The sequence below is a fragment of the Malaya genurostris genome, chromosome 1 (assembly GCF_030247185.1).
Source record: "Malaya genurostris strain Urasoe2022 chromosome 1, Malgen_1.1, whole genome shotgun sequence".
Taxonomy (NCBI): domain Eukaryota; kingdom Metazoa; phylum Arthropoda; class Insecta; order Diptera; family Culicidae; genus Malaya; species Malaya genurostris.
In genome coordinates this window covers 96133080-96151138 of record NC_080570.1, presented here as the reverse complement: position 1 = coordinate 96151138, position 18059 = coordinate 96133080, and the positions used below count along the sequence as shown (strand labels likewise).

General features: G+C 36.7%; 1 protein-coding gene across 1 annotated transcript in view; it reads left to right on the top strand.

Moving 5' to 3' along the window:
* LOC131425153 (allatostatins MIP) overlaps positions 1-16776 on the top strand; it is a 38469-nt gene extending 21693 nt beyond the window's left edge. Inside the window, exons 2-3 of the mRNA XM_058586779.1 lie at positions 15695-16175; positions 16240-16776. Coding sequence (XP_058442762.1) covers positions 15707-16175; positions 16240-16367 — 597 coding nt within the window. The 5' untranslated portion in view covers positions 15695-15706 and the 3' untranslated portion in view covers positions 16368-16776. The remainder of the gene's footprint in view (positions 1-15694; positions 16176-16239) is intronic.
* The last annotated feature ends 1283 nt before the right edge of the window (positions 16777-18059 follow it).

The following is an 18059-nucleotide window of genomic DNA, read 5'->3' as shown; positions in this document are numbered from 1 at the left end:
GTACTCTCGTTTTCATTTTATTGACATAGTTTGTGAAGTATGAAATGTTTTTGCAGTAAAAAATTTTGCAATTTTCAGTGAATCAATAGAAAACAATGAAGAAATTCACGCTTCGGTAAGAATCTTAGCTGTCAAATAGACAAATTTTCGGCAACGATAAAGCTAAAATTTTAGCATGCAACGAGAATACGCGGCAACTTCATTTCGAATTGATTCATGCAAATTTCTCAAAAATGTCAAAAAAGGAAAATATTCATATAGACAATATGAACATATAGGTATATAGACATCTTTTTGGCATTAGTTGCCTATTCTACCTTTTGGATAAATATAAAAAATAGGTATAGAATTGAAACTGCTTACAGCAATAATTGCTGGACGAACATAACGAGATCAGAAAATGTGTGTGAGAAATAATTTCACTGAATTTTTTCATACGAAATGCTATGCTCCCATACAAAGTCTCTGAATTTCATTGTGTAAAAAATGAAAATAATGTCACTCACTTTTCTCGTAGATATATGAGCCTCATTGATCCAATAAAAACTTCAAATCCGACTTCTGGTTCAGGGGATACAGTATGATTAGTGTGAAAATGTCAATATCACATAAAATAATCAAATAATAATATTTTAGTTTTACTGGTATTACAGGATCCCGGAAGGCACCCAAAAATTTTACCTGGAACACACTACGATTTCTCAAAGATAGCTACACTGATTTTCAAAAATTTCGAATCCAAAGAAGTAGTTTACAATCCTTCAGGAGAATTTAACTAACTTCGGCTACATCGATTTCCGAATTCTGATTTCGGTTTCGGAAATATCATGGAGAAACTCAATCGTTTTCTCACAAAAGGCTAAAACTAATATCATAAACAAAAATTCGAATTAAAAGTCGGTCCCATATAAAATTGCAGAATTTTATCCAATTCCGACTTCCGATTCTGGAAGTTGTGAGTTGGTTTATAATATCCAAACCTTCATATAAGATGACGATACCAAAAAATTTACTCAAAACTATTCAAATTTATTCGTCATGTTAATGCATGGCTACACGCCGTTTTGGGTTATGCTGGTCCCAAGACGTGCGGTTTGATAAAAAAAAGGTATCATCTCACTGCTAGGTGGATTAGGCATGTTTTACCTTTTGTATATATATGAAAAATAGGTATAGAATTCGCTCAAACTTTCGAAAAATATTCCGAGGCCCGGAGGGCCGAATGTCATATACCAATCGATTCAGCTCGACGAACTGAGCAAATGTCCGTGTGTGTGTCTGTATGTGTGTTGTCAACTAAGAGGTCGAGATCTCAGAGATGGCTGGACCGATTTTGATCAAACTAGTCGCAAATAAAAGGTCTCCCCGTCACCCTGAACGCTATTGAATGGTTTTGAGATCGGATGTTTACTTTTTGAGTTATACGAAGTTTTATGTCAAAATTTTCAGTTTTTTAACAGTATCTGTCACATTTGACCTTGAAAACAGAATATGTTTTCAGACTTAGATTACGCACGGTAATAGCTATCCAACAAGCCATAGATTGTTAAAATCCGTCCATTTTTAACGGAGATATCGAAATTTTTGTGTAGGCGACTTTTTCCCCTATTTCAGCTGTAGAAGTTTTGAGCGCTGTATGGCAAAGAAAGGCTTGGGAGCAACGTAAAACACGATTTTTATACTGTTACATACAATTGTTTCTAAGTACCAAAAATACTGTGTACAGCATCCTTTTTCATGACATTTTACCTCGGACCGATTTTAGCACGGCTCGTTTTTGGCAACATAATCGTTCGAATATGACATATATAAATCAGGTGATGGCATCATTTTCGAGTTGAAAGTAATTCAATAATTGTATTGTTTTAAACTATTTACAACAATAAATTCTGGAAGAACATAACACCTAAATACCATTCGAATTAGTTCGTCGAGATCAGCTAATGCGTGTGTGATAATTATTTCAAAATAAATAATTTCACTCAATTTTTTTCGAAGATGACTCAACCTTTTTCTACAAACTCAGATCCATATGAAAAGTCGTATGCTTCCAAACAAGGTTCCTGAATTATGTTTGGTTCCAACCTCTAGTTCCGGAACTACAGGATGATAACATATGTGAAAGGAAATTGAAATTGTGTAACTCATTTTTCTCGTAGAAGGCTGAATCGATCTAAGATTCAAATGAAATCTAAGAATCATCTAAGATTTAAATGAAAAGTTTTCATATTCTATGAAACATCTTCCTTTCAGTCAGATCAAACTTCCGGTTTCGGGGATACAGGGTGATTAGTATAAAAATGTCTATTTCACATAAATTAATCAGGTTTATTGGGTTAGCAGATTTGGATAGTCGATAACCAAATGAACACATTTCATTTTTCAGTTTTCGATTCGGAAGGCACCCAAAAATTCAATCCGCAATACGATTCCTTAAAGATGTCTACATTGATTTTCAAACATTTTGAAACAAATGTAAACTATACAGCTACTCAGGTGAATTTATCTTACTTCGGCTACAACGATTTTCGAATTCCGGTTTCAGTATCGAATCGTTTCTCAAAGTTCAATCGTTTTCTCAAAAAAGTCGAATCGAATTTCAGAAACAAAAATTAAATATTAAATAAGCTTATAGTCCCATACAAAATTAATTAATTTTATCCAATTCTGACATCCGATTTTGGAATTGTAGGATGATGAATTTTTGAAATTCAAACCGATATGGAAGATGACCATCCCGAAAAGCTTCAAAGTTGGACTCAAAACTATTGCAATTTATTCGTCAAGTCAATTCATGGCCATACGAATCGGTTTGGGTTATGCTGGTTCCTGAATACCGGCTCTGGAAGTACCTTAAATTACCGTAAACTCTAAAGTGGAACTTACTTCGACATATCATGGAATGTTTAATCGATTGTCCCACTTTTAGATTCAAATTCGATCCGATTTGCAGTTTCGACATTACAGAGTAAAGAGTGATTAAAATCTCAACTTGTCGCTTAAAACGACGGTCATTGAAATAATGTCATGAAAACTGAAAACCGAAGAATATTCATGGAAACAACACATGCGGATTGATAAAAAAAAGGTATCATCTCACTGCTTAGGCATGTTTTTTATCATGAAATTGCTTATTCCTCATTGGAATGCTGTTAATCATTCATACCACAGAGTTTGTCTACGAAAGATAGCTAAGGTTAGTGAAACAGTCGTTTCTATGGTATAAGAAATAGTTCGATTCGTTAATACTTTGTGCTAATAATATTTCATCGTTTGTCCCTCTCTCCGTTTATAACATGTCAATTGACGTCGCTAAAACGTTCATAGTTTCGAAGGCTTATAGGAGGATGAAAACTTCAGTCTGCATTATAAGACACTCCATAAACCATACAATGAGCTTGATGATGAAAAGTTGCCTTCTTTGTCAGAAACGACTATGCAAAATATTCAATATTTGAGCATTGGCTGATATTATCAAAGGTTCGTAATAAATCCAAGTCGACATATGCGTAACTAAGGCTAAATGCAATTTGAGTAAAATCTTTCACTAGTGCACCTTATGGGCCTGCTAGTCATTCTGATACTAAAGCGAAATGTAATGCTCAAATTAACTACGGTAGGTCGTGCGCTTTACGAAATATTGTTGAGCATTGCCATCAGCCCAGCCACGAAAAAGAAAGTTATGGAAGACACAAATTTTCAATCATTTGTTAAAGCTTTGTTTTTGTTCCTCTGATAAAAGTTGTTAATGGAAGACACGGTAAAATGAGGAGCAAAAATTCTCTATCCTCGTAAGGAGACACGATTTGTACATAAATTTCCTAATGTTAGAAACAATAATTTTTGAACTACCTACGCTGTCATCGTTGATGAAGTACAGAAAAAATTACTGTATCTACATACCAGTTGCATTATTGTTCAAGCATTACTTTCCCGTTGGCTCAATATTTTCTTTCGCTTGTGTGGGCGGTTGAAAAAGTGCAACAGACGAACATGCGAATTGCCTAGGCATACTAGTTGATACAAGGGTATTAAATTATTGATGTTTAAGCATACAACTAGATAGGAGCAACAAATCAATGTCACTCTTCCTCACGCCGTTAAGCCATCCATCTTTCCGAGCAGTTGAACCAGATATATTCTGATATCTAACGTAACCAAGGTTTGCAAGTGAATGTATGAAGTAGTCTTTAACTTGAAATCCAGTAGGCCAGGATGGCCGAGTGTTTTGTTATTTGTGCTTCAGGGGTTGTGAAGCTTACATGTCTTCAGAAGAATTTCAGTTCGAAATAGTCCGCTTCCGCTATTAAAAATATAATCAAAGTTGAGTTAAAAACATATTTTTCATGTAATACGAGATAGAACATTTATGTCTTTAGAAAATATGCCGAAGATATGAACACTTTAAAATGCATTGGAGTCGAGATATGATGCATTGTTTATTGAGGACCATGAAAATCAAGTTCATCCATCAAAACTTTTTTTAATAAATTTTTAGAATTTTCAAATGTTCTACAATTATATTTTAATTATCAAAATACATATTTTTGTCAAAGGTTGCATGCTTTCAAGTTCACAAACAAAAAGTTTTTGAACAATTTAATTACAAAATACTGTATATTCAAGTATCAATATTTCGAAAATGTGGAAATATGTGGAATCAATTTTAACAAAGTTTGAAAGTATGATCAAAACACTATCAGAAAAATTAGTAGTCGCAACTTAAATTCGTTTAAATTTATTCGAAAACACACTTTTAAAGTAGCATGTCCTAATGTTCCCCAATATATATTTGCCACCCAAACCGGGCCCCTCCCGAAATCAAAAATAGATATATAATTATTTAGAAAGTCTAAAGTTGCTGCCAAAGTGAAAGCGTAACGCGAAGCGTCGAGGTACGCGTGCGAGCTAGTTACATTTGATCAAAGTAAACCTGTCAGAGTGAATGCGATGCGAAAACAGTACATTGCACTTGAATCGCTCCGCTCCGCATCGCGTTCCGCGCTCACTCTGACAACAACCTAAGACATGTGTTGCATAAATAACAAGACAGTAAACGTAAAGAAATGTAATATAATATCAGTTCCAGTTAAAGAGAAACTTTAAACAAGAACACCCGTAAAAAGCACACCGAGAATTAGGTACATAAGCAATCTTCAGTAACACTATTTTTTATCTTTGGGCCCCTCCCGAAACGAAATCCTGGGTACGGGCCTGGGCTAGATCCATCATCGGCGATCAACCGATTAGTTCGCGACGTAGACCAGTCCTGGGTAGTCGAGACGCCAGCGAATCGAGAGTGGTGGTGCTTCAGCACAGCCCCCCTGCCGAAGTAATAACTTATGGTAGTCCCGGCAGGATGAGGGGAACGCAGCTTAGAAGGTGTTCTAGTTCTAGTTCGACTTCCACATAAAAAGTTATGAATGAAAAAATTCAATAGTTTTTTTTATTTAAAAGATATTTTATTCAGGCCTATTTTCGTACAAGCTTTACGTGGCCGATTTAGCTGAGTTTTTAGATAAATTTTTTTTGTATTGGATCTCGTTGTCACCCTTTTTCTAGGGGGAGAGGAGCTTCCATTTTCCTCCTGCGAGGATTGAGGGGCAATTTGTTCGTGGTTCGTCTGGTCATCCATTGCCGTGGTATTGTTCTTGATTTCGTTGTTAGTTGCTGGTTGGTTGGATGGTAAGCTGTTAACTGCAGCTGGTGTACTTTGTTCTATAGGGGTTACGTTGGATGGTTTCGTTGAAGGGGATACTTCCCTGTTGTTGGTGACTGTCACAGGTGTACTGGGGTTGCTTGGGGTTGGTGTGCAGGAAACACCGTTGTCCTTTGGTATAGTTGTCTCCTTGTCCGGTTTATCACATGGCTTACCGTAGTGAACAGCTTTTTGGCAATATTGACATGTGGCCATCTGATTGTCATAGGTAACAAGTGATTTGCACGGAATTCTTGTATCCTGGCCGAATGTCACATAAGAAGGTATAGGCCTCCTCAAGCGCATGCGTAACAAACGTACGCCATTTAGAATACCGGGGAAAAAATTCTTCCACTTTTCTTTTTCGATGGAGAGAATCTCTCTGTATTGGGACATAGTTGCGCGAATATAAGAATCGTTGACGCTTGAGGGAAGATCATGCACACGTACTTCTATAGCACTATCTTCCATATATACTGGAATGTTGTACCTTATATTTTCATGCTCCACATAGTGCCACATAGTTGTCTTTAGCGAACTGAATTGCATCCAACTCTTTATAAAACTGGATATAAACAACATTATTGGTCTTATTGCATTGAAGTAAATGTACACGTTTAATGTCAAGATGCATTTGCTCCTTAAGCAAACCTTCAAGTTCTCGTATCGAAGGTCGAATTTTGCACTGTCTGAAGTCAATTGTATTCTTTCGTACCGGCGGTAGCTTTTGTTCGTTTGGTTCACTCATTTCGAGGTCGTTCTATTGTTCACTACACAATACTGTACTTGGTTTCTTCTGTCCCGAACGTAAGCGGTTTTGGTTTATCGACTGACTTGGATGAGAAGTGAAACCGAACTGAAAATTCAATAGTTATTTTTTATAGAAGAAGAGGCAATAGATGAGCTAGTTTCACAAGAATAGTAGATAAATTCTTATGTTTGACAGAATCTAAAGATTCCTTTATTTGACAGAGTAAGTTGACGACCAAACTTCGTATATACCGGTTCTCTGAACCCGAAAATACCGAAAGTAGTGGTCGAAGAACTCACTCACATTTCTTCGTGATAGCTCGAGCGATTTTCCTAAAATGGAATTCAAATCAAAAGCCTCATGGAACTCTTGAGTTTTGTTCGGATCTGACTTACGGTTTGGGATTTGGATGACGAGTGTTTAAAATTTCAAGAGGCGACGGCAAATAGAGGAAATTTCTTCCAAATTGGTTTCAAAGCTATTTCAATTTGTACGTCAATTAAGTGCTGGCCATACGAACCGACATTAGCCAAACCGGTCTTTGGAATCCGATTCCGGAAGTAGTGATCAAAAACTCCAAAGCGCAACTCACTCACTTTTCTTCAAGATGGCACAAACGATTTTCACAAGCTTAGGCCCAAATAATAAGCATCTTTGCTCAATCAGCTGCTATTGAATTTTATTCGGATTTGACCACCGAAAGTTCAACCCGTCGTTAAGAGTAATGATACAAGAAACAGAAAAAATCTTCTTGACTCAAAACTGTTTCGGTTCTGATAATTTACCCCCGAACAAACTTCCTTGTTTCTACTCAATGAACAGTTTTATTCGTGAGAATAAAAAGAATATGAGAAAGGCTCACATCACTAGGTTTTTGTAGTTGTTTTAATTAAGAATAGTTAGAAATGTTTTCCATGTATATATTAAAGGTTCACACAATTTTATGTTCTAAAAAAAAGATTCAGTACAAATTGTGGTTAATTGTTAATCCTGACTTCTTTAACGTCCACAGGGATAATTGTTCACAGTAAATAACGATTAAGTAACCGAACCCTATATATTTTGTTGTTGTGTTTAGGTGGAATTAAAATTTATGTTGACGAAAGTATTTCTCGTTAAACCTGGTCAATTAAAAGCAGGCGAATTTTTCCTGAGGGTCAATAATCAACGGGAATGATCTTCGTCAAATACCCCTAATTTGCATAACGCTTCTGTTGCGGATTATGTATGGGCAAAATTGTTCCACGATTCTCTCAGGCGTTCTCTATCTTGTTGTGGAAAAAACAGCCCGAGGGTGTTACCTGCGTTGTCCCAGATAAACAGATAGTTTCTACCGGTTACACCGACATGAACCTGGCTGACAACAATTTCGCTTCTTTAGCACGTGTGCGTTGATAGGATTCAGAATGAGTGCTGTTTTCTATTATACCATACATGAATGTAGAAAAGTATGTCTTCTAATGCTGGGAAGGAAAAATATATTCTCGTTTTGAATCATTTAGAAGCAAGAAAACAAAACTCTTATGCATAACTCCACTAAAGGGGTTTGGTATTGTGTTGTCTACATATTGAGTAAATTAGCCCAGGTTTAGCAGGAGTTATACGTTTCAAAAACAAAAACAATTTAAATATGAAGAACCCAGCTCAGAATATTTTCATTAGTCTTTGTTGTAACTGTATGTTTTTGTCTTTCTCATATAGAAATGCTATGCAATCAAATACAGATTATTTTTATTTGATGCAATCACTGTGAAACCCGAATTTTGAACCGGGGACCGGACGGCCGATGATCATATACCTTTCGACTCAGTTCGTCGAGTACACAAAATGTCTGTGTGTGTGTGGCTTTGTGTGTGTATGTATGTGTGTATAAGTGTATGCAACAAAAATATATACTCGAGAGATTGCTGTACCGATTACAACAAACTAAGATTTCAAATGAAAGGTCTCTTGGTTCTATTGAGTTTTATTTAGATATAATTTCCGGTTCGGGAGCAACAGGGTGAAATGTGCAAAATGTTTCCACCAACTTAGATTCAGTATGAAATTGCTACCTCTGATTTGTTCAGGGGGCCCGGAATTCGAAGATTTAAAAGTGTTTCTCAATCAAATCAAATGTTGCAATCAACCGGGCCCGGTTTTTTTTATCTCGGCGGGCCTGCAAGTATCACTAGCATTGCGATGTTGGGAAATGCAGATTAATACCCTCCGTCATCATAGCTACGTTGGGCTATCAGCCCACCCGAATTCTACAACTGGACAATCGAAACGGTCATCAGCGAACAACCACCGATTTTTCCAGTCATCCCGATTGAAGTTTCTCACCGCCACCCAGATCCACCCGGCCGGACGAACAAGAGTTAGGACCGTGTTTGAGCTTCTGATTGGGTACACCATCCTACAGCCGACCTTGAGCCTCCGAACCTTACGCTCGAGTTCGCTAGCAAAAGAGGCATTTGGGACCCATCCCAGACGGTTCCCGTGGTTCTGACCAGGGACTAGGGGCAATAGAGCGTTGATCCTTCTGGTCAGCGAAGTAACAAGAACGATAATGCAAAAAACGGACTTTTGCTCATAACTTTTTCATTTCATAGTTGTTAGTTTCAGGCTAAACGAATTGATTTCAACAAAACCGGTTTCCAGCTCCCGGTTCCGAAAGTTCCAAAAATAGTGGACAAAAAATTAAAAGTGGAATTGTGAGAAATCAGAAACGGCTGAGTCGATTTTCACAAACTTAGATTCAAATGAAAGGTTTCACGGTCTCATAGACTGTTATTGATTCGTTTTGTTCGAATCCGGGTGGAGTTTTCAGGGAAATTTGAATTAATAAAAGGAATCGTCAAATGTTAGTTAAGGAACAATTTATTCATTTAATGAAAAATGGTAGAATTTGAAATTATTAGCTTTAGTGGGAATTTTTTCTAATTGATAAATAAGATAGGGAAAAGTCTGTGAAAAATGTTAAATTTGCAATCTTTCAAATCAATGCAATACTCTGCAATCGATTTCTTTGTTCATCGCTTCGGCAAATTAATTGAAAGCTGAGTGTCAGTGGGTGTTCTGAAGGTAGTGTACTATCCCCACTTTGATGCAACCTAGTCACTGATAGTTTGTTAAGGAAACTCTATAATCTTGCAGTAAGCCCTGCTCATATTGACTTCAGGATTAGGAGAGCTTGCATTGCCTCGCTTGTGATTTCAAATGGTTACTTGGGATGAGTATTTACTTGCTCCTAGTGACCTATAGCTCTCACATGCAATTTTCCTTTCAAAAAATTTAGTGTAAAACATCTTATTCGTGAGCAATGGTTGTCTGGTTATTTGGAAAGACAACTTGATAAACACATAGTTTGTTATACGAACGGTTTTTTGTTGGATAGTCGTGCTGGTGCTGGTGTCTACTGTCGTGAAATGAGACTAGAGCAGTCTCATACACTTGCTAGATGATGTACTATGTTCCAATCAGAAATCTACACGATTCTGTGTGGAATACAATCGGCACTTTAGCTGAGAATCTGTGGTAAACGAATTTATTTTTGTTCCGACAGTCAGGTGGTCTTAAAAGCACTCAGTTCGAATGATTCACGGTCGAATCTAGTGATCCCAGGTCGAATTCAAATTGAACACCTCAGCATTTCAAATGCTGTTTACTTCTTAATGGTAGCTGGCCATTCTGACTGGAAATGAATGGGCTCATGCGTTGGCTAGAGCTGGCGCAACGAATGATTTCGTTGGTCCTGAACCAGTTTTACCCCTGTCAACTAGTTGGATGAAGCACAAGATTCGTTCTTGGGCTGGAAAATGATGAGAAGCCACGGCAAGACACATATATCCAATTAACTAGGGGAACGTGCCACTTGAGCCTTTTAGTTCTGATTTCTACTGATTCCTGATTCCACCCATATTGAACTATTTACTATCGGTACACCTCTTGTGTTATGTGAATGTTTTTTTACTAGTTTGTTCTAATATATCGTAACAAAACATGAGTTCGATTTTGTATTGCGTTGAAAGATGAGAAGTAGACTCAATTCTGTATTTGGTTTTGTCAATATGTATTAAATATGTATCCTGCATGAAATGCGCATGGACGTATACAAATCAGTACATTACAGATAATTCTGTATGCATGGCAACTCTGTTGGTAAATGAAAAAACCTGTTTTAATCCACCTAGTGGTGTAATGATGCCTTTCTCATATCAATCATACTATCATACCTATATAATACTGTGGTATTCTTCAAAATTATTTTTCTTCGATTCTTAAAAGAATAATCGAAATAGATTTGTTTGACCGTCTACTGATAAAAACTATCAATTGGAAAAGATTTGAGGTCGATTTAGAAAACTTTTTACGGTTTTTCGCTCTTTTCAGTGATGGTATAAAATTTTTAACACACTTTACCCTATATTTCCGGATCCGGAAGTCGGATCCGGATGAAAATCAGGAATTTCGTATGGAACCACAGGACCTTTCATTTGAACCTAAGTTTGTGAAAATCGGTCGCGCCATCTATGAAAAAAGTTAGAACACATATTTTCATTTTTTTGCACATTTTACCCCATAAAGTTAGTGCAAAAAATGTTATATACACACATACGCACATACACACACACAGACATTTTGCGTACTCGACGAACTGAGTCGAATGGTATATGACACTCGGCCCTCCGGGCCTCGGTTCAAAAGTCGGTTTTCACAGTGATTGCATAACCTTTCTATATGAGGGAGGCAAAAGGCGAAAAAAAAATTTTTTCTTCGATTCTTAAAAGAATAACCGAAATCGGTTTGTTTGACCGTCTACTGATAAAAACCATCAAATTGGAAAAGATTTGAGGTCGATTTAGAAATTTTTTTAAGGTTTTTCCCCATTTTCAGTGATGGTGTACAATTATTAACACACTTTACCCTATATTTTCGGATCCGGAAGTCGGATCCGCATGAAATTCAGGAATAACGCATCGGACCACAGGACCTTTCATTTGAACCTAAGTTTGTGAAAATCGGTCGCGCCATCTATGAGAAAAGTTTAAACACATTTTTTTTGCACATTTTACCCCATAACTCTCGAACCGGAAGTCGGATCCAAATAATATTCAGGAATTTTGTATGGGACCTCAAGACCTTTCATTTGAATTTAAGTTTGTGAAAATCGATTCAGCCATCTCTGAGAAAAGTTAGTGCACTTATTTTCACAATTTTTTGCACATTTTACCCCATAATTCCGGAACTTGAAGTCGGATCCAAATAATATTCAGGAATTTTGTATGGGACCACAAGACCTTTCATTTGAATCTAAGTTTGTGAAAATCGGTTCAGCCATCTCCGAGAAAAGTTAGTGCAAAAAAACGTTACATACTCACATACGCACATACACACACGCACACATACACACACACACACATACACACAGACATTTTGCGTACTCGACGAACTGAGTCGAATGGTATATGACACTCGGCCCTCCTGGCCTCGGTTCAAAAGTCGGTTTTCACAGTGATTGCATAACCTTTCTATATGAGAAAGGCAAAAATAAACACAGCCTATACGATAGACTTGATGTTTTTGAAGGCGCCATCATGACATATGCGAGTACTGTCCCAACTGATATATGAAGAAAAGAAAGATATATTTCAGCAGACTGGGGAATGACTTCCAGTATCCTGTAAACATTTATGGGAAAAGCATCATTGCGTAGACGAGGGACACATTGAAACTGTTACACAATTGAATACTTTTAGACTATTTTTGTTAACATGACCACTTATACCAGATACACAGACTTGAACCAAATTTTGCAAAAAACTGTGTGAATTTTAGATTAGTTGGAAATATAGAGCTCACTACTGCCACCTATTCGACTGTTTGACACTTCGTTCCGTAACGTTAACAAAGTTCTGTTGTCTATTACAGGCATGTTCCATTCCTACAACGACTAGATCACTTTTCATATGTGTAAAACATGCATTTTGTTCCCATATCAACATAAGTGAATTCAATTTAAATAAATCATAAATATTCAACAAATATCTCAGGTGGTGTGAAAGCAGCACTCAAAATAAAGTCGATCGCGGCGACATCTGCGTGTTCGACAAGCTATATCTGTTATTTGTGACGAGACATAGTTTGAACACGACTGCTTGAATCTAAATCGGGATTTAGTAACAAACCTAATGATCAAAAAAGAACCGGAGTTTTATTAAAAAACGCAAAATTTCATTTTTTAATGAATTATTTATTATCGCCTTCGAAGTACTCTCCTCCTGCGGCAATACATGCATGCCAACGCTTGATCCAATTTTCCATACAAGTTTTATAGGCCGCCGAAGGTATAGCTTTTAGTTCACGCAGCGAATTCTCTTTTATGGTCTCTATGGTCTCAAAACGCGTTCCCCGCAATGGCAATTTGAGTCTAAGGAAGAGGAAAAAGTCACACGGGCCATATCTGGAGAGTACGGTGCTTGGTTGATGATAGTGGTCACTATCTGCGTTGAAAATCATCTCTTTGGCCACATCAACACGACGCTGTTTTTGAATGAAATTAAGCTTTTTTGGCACCAGTCGACAAGCGACGCGTTTCAAACCCAAAACATCAGTTAAAATGTGTTCGGCTGATCCATAAGAGATACCCAACAACAATCTCTCTAATCGGTAGAGAACGATTTTGCAACACGATTTGCTTCGCCGATTCAATGTTTTCTTCAGTAACAGATGTTGTTGAGCGGCCAGGGATCTCATCATCATCCAAGCTTGTACGACCACCTTTGAAGCGTTTATACCACTCGTATGCCTGTGTTTTTTTTTCCTAGACACGATTCATCAAAGGCCTTTTCTAACATTTTCAACGTTTCGGAACACTTAAATCCATTATGAAAATCGCCACACGAAAATTTTTCAACTTCTTTGTATAGACGCCAAACAAAAACTAATCGTACGATATGCGTCAAAATTTGACAGAATGTGTATAAAAGTGTTGCCAACGTTGAGAGAATAAAAGTTTACCGATTGTACAAGCGCGAGAATTTTAAAATGAAAATTCCGGTTCTTTTTTTATCATAAGGTATAATTTATTCATAGTGCAGCCATCTTAGAGAAATCGTGGTGCGTTCCACATATAATTTTTGGGTGATTCAAAAACAAGAAGTTTTATGGGATCCAAATGAATTACGAAAAAAAATATTTTTCACCCACATTTTTTTCTATCTCGACGAACTTCTTCGAATGGTATAAGGGTGTAAGAAGTTCTAGCAATTATTGTCTTCCAGCAATTATTGTTGCAAGCTGTATAAATTTAAATAAATATGAATTTGTAATGAATTTTAAAATACTGCTATCGTTCTAATACATATGTCAAGTTCGAACGATTATGTTGCCAAAAACGAACCGTGCTAAAATCGAAACATCATTAAAAAGGGTGCTGTGCATAGTCTTTAGGTGCTAAGAAACAAGGTACCTTTCAACGTGCGGAATGTATGTCTAGAAACATATTCTGTTTTCGAGGTCAATTGTGACAGATATTGTAAAAAAAACTGAAAATTTTGACATAAAACTTCGTATAACTCAAAAAGTTCCGATCTCAAAACCATTCAATAGCGTTTAGGGTGAAGGAGTGACCTTTCATTTGCGACTAGTTTGATATAAATCGGTCCAGTTATCTCTAAGTTATATCTTTTAAATAAAAAAAAGGTTAAAAGGAAACCCAAGAAATGAAGAAATGATGAATAAATGCTCCTTAAGATTAGGCCATTAAATATTGGTTTCGATAGTATTATAGTAGCCTAAACACAACTGGCGATTAAGTCTACAGTGGAAGGTTCAGATGCCTCAAGGATATTTTGTTGTATTTTGGGCGACATTTTACAGATCAAAAACTTATCCAGTCACTGCATAGTGGATTGAGTTCATATTTTAGGGGGACAAAAACTACAACGTGATTCTAGTTTCATGGTTATTTTTCAGAAAAGACTGAAAAAGAGAATCGCTACCTTAAAATTGGTTTAAAAATTCCTATAATTCATAGAACTTGTTAGCAAATGACGAAATAATCTCAGTACAATTATATCAAATCTCAGTCTACTTGAGTCGACTATTTCGGTTCCAGATGAAATTCAATAGCATTCTATGGGTCTGGAGGGCTTCAATAAGTTGAAGTACCACACTTGGTTAAATTATCGGCTCTCTCATTATATATACTTTAAGTTTTGTTTTCGACCCGTCAGTACATAACAATTTATGTTGAACTGTTATGTAACCCAGCACTGTTATGTAACATAAACCGCAAGGCAGACATAAAGCTTTTGCAGAACTCTTTTATTTGAACCGTAGTGCAACTTATAAGCTTCGGCTTATACTGGCCGACTCAGGTGATAGTCATTTAGGGATTAACCTATTTTGTGCATAGGGTACATAACCTGTTTATATACTTTATGTTTCGTCTTCGACTCTCTCATTGCCTGGAATGAAGCAATGAGTTGGACCCCAGACTTTAGTGATTTGTAACTAATGCTAATTAATTCATTCTTGTCAGCCATGTTTGAAGCGCTCATACGGTCTGAGTAGAGAAAAACATGGTTTGGAGATAATGTTACGATTACATTCAAACTATAATAAACTGCTGCTAGCTCTGCTGTATAAACAGGTTCAGGTTCTTGAAGCCTAAATGAGACCGAAACATTATTGCTGAACATACCAAACCCAGTAGCCTCTTCAACTCGTGTTCCGGTCGTGTAGAACATTTTCTCAGAGTAAACAAAATTATTTATTCTTATTTTTATCTGACCTTTATTGGGCTCATGAAATACATGTCCCAGGTTTTTGGTATTAAAATCATAACTTTTCAATATGTTGAGCTGGGTGGCAATTCAATGTGAGCTCGCGAAGGAGTATAAAGTTCATTCTCGGAGAAATTAAGCAATCGTTCCTTATAAACACTATTTTTGATAAAATGAGCCAAAAAATTTTATTTTTGAGCATAAACTGAAAGATATTTAAACTTATTTACCATTGTTTGGATGTCCGCGAATAATTCTACAATCAGGCATGTACCGTAAATTAATTGGTATTCGTGTATAAATTGAAAATTTACAGCATTTTTCGTGTCACTGTGGTCCGTTGCAAGACAATATTGAATAAAAATAACATTTATTTACTTTGCTGCAGAGGATATTTTTTACCCCTCCTAATAATTATATCTCAACATAATACTGAATTCTAAAAATAACGAATCTTTCGTTCTAATCTTGCAGCAATCGGCAGCTATGTGCAATCGTCACATTCACCAATTGTTGAATTTTGCAAATATCATTGTGCTACTGGCCCTGAGCGTGTCGATTAGTCATATACAGGCGAACGAAGCCACGACAGACCAGCACGTTGATACCATGGTGAATAAAAATCTCCAAAAGCGATCGTGGACTAATCTCCAAGGAAGTTGGGGTAAACGAACCTCGGATGAACCTACTAATCAGCAGCCCTACACAGACGCAGATTATTTCGGGTACTCCAACAAGGACGAATACCCTGTAGAATACAATACTGGCAATAATTTGGAAGGGCTCAATAGATACTTGATAGAAAACTTGGTTAACCAACGTTTAAGTCATTTGGACACGCAATACGATGGATCTGATGATGAACATCCGGTGGATAAACGGGCTTGGAATAAAATGAACGGCAGCTGGGGTAAACGAGTTAATTCAGGGCCTACACAATGGAACAAATTTAGAGGTAAACAGATAACGAACCTAAGTCTATTTTTCTATTTTAACTTCTCATAAATTACAATTTCCAGGAGCTTGGGGCAAACGCGAACCAGGCTGGAACAATCTGAAAGGACTATGGGGCAAAAGATCCGAGAAATGGAACAAGCTATCTTCGTCGTGGGGCAAACGTGATATCGATAACAGCAATAGTTACTAAGCCTGAAAAATTCTAGTTAAAGGAGTTTGTATATATCCCCAAAACTTATGTTATCTAAAATACGATGTCTCGGTTCGAAAAAACTGTTTCTTTGCATTTAGAGTAACTGTAAGAAGGTATAATTTTTTGAGAGTATGAAATGCGTGAAGAGCTATATTCCTGTTGCGGTACATCTTCTGTTAGAAATGCATGGATCTACAATAAACCAAAATTCGAAATATTTGTAAAATATTTTTCTGGATGGCCAACGCATCATTCCTTGAAACAGTATGAAATACGAAGTGTGATCTACGTAAAATATTCTAATGTGCTACTAATCTTATATAACTACAAACATCGGCAGTACGGTTAATCAAAACCAGAGTAATACTTGAAAACATATTAAATATAAGGTGTCAATCCAAAAGCATTAGGTTGTTTTATTTTCCACATCAGTTCTATTTTTTCACATCAATATATGATTCGTCCAGCTGTTTTATAATCAAATTTCATATATTCTTCAATTATTTTAAAGTAAATTGGTATTATATTCCGAGGCACAAAAATCAGTCTTACTGGCGTCCCAATCATAGTGGCATCAAAGAGCCTCTTCGGTAATTCTAAACTTGAAATAAAAATGAATCCATTTTACTTCCAGTCTATAGCGCAAAAAGAAAAATTGCATTACTTGAAATTACTGCTGCAGCCTTCAAAAGGACTTTTAATTATAAATGTGAGTTGTACTTTAACACACACACACACATTCTATCCTAAATGGACGAACAATTTTACCAACTGTACTATTTACATGCATCCAAAGTACTTCAAATCCTATGAACGGTGAATTTTTGAAACGTTCTTCGATTAATGTTATCCACAAGTCTGCTTCTTTTGTTTATCCGTAAAGTTACCCTTCCAGTTAGTTGTTGTTGCAAACGTACTGATCGGGTTGTGTCATTCCGAATCTACACCCTACGACCATCGATTGATAGTAGCAAATACCAGATACACATGTTTAAAAGGTCGTTTTGGTTCTCGTTCCCAACACTATGGATCCATCTCAAAACCAGATGGATTCCATCTAAACTGAAAGCTGTACCTTTCATTGACATCTATTCTTCAAACCATTATTGCAAATCATCGAAAGTTTGGAACTGTTGCTCAGCCAGTGTGAAGGTGTCAGATCTGGTGAATATAGCGGATGGAGTAGAATTTGCCCAAATTTTTCTCTCGACGGCCCTAATGGAGACTAATTACCTCTATATTAACTTTAGTTTACACGTATTCGTTACTATTCTTATGGGTGGAGTTAGAGCGTCTCGTTTCTTTTCTATTCACTTAGGTTTCTAACCAATGACGTTCAGCCATTATGGATTAAACGTGCGCGGGAGAGCGGGATTGCAACGTGAGTATGAGATTTTGAATTTTCGCATTTAATGCATAGGGTTATTGAAATGTTTTAATGACTCCGAATGCGTGTGGGTTTTATGGAGGATTTATATCACAGCAGACCACTTTGGCGGAATGTGGAGGAGTGTCGTAATGCTGCAGAAGGACTTTGCTGTATCATCGAATTAGGCCGAATTTTAAGCATAGATAAAATCGATAATTTGTTATCAGTAGCAGACGGTATTAAGGGCTGAGGCCAGTAGGTCGCAGTAAAACCACGTGGCTCGCTGTGCGTATTACATTTCTCCCCATGCTCTCTCGCAT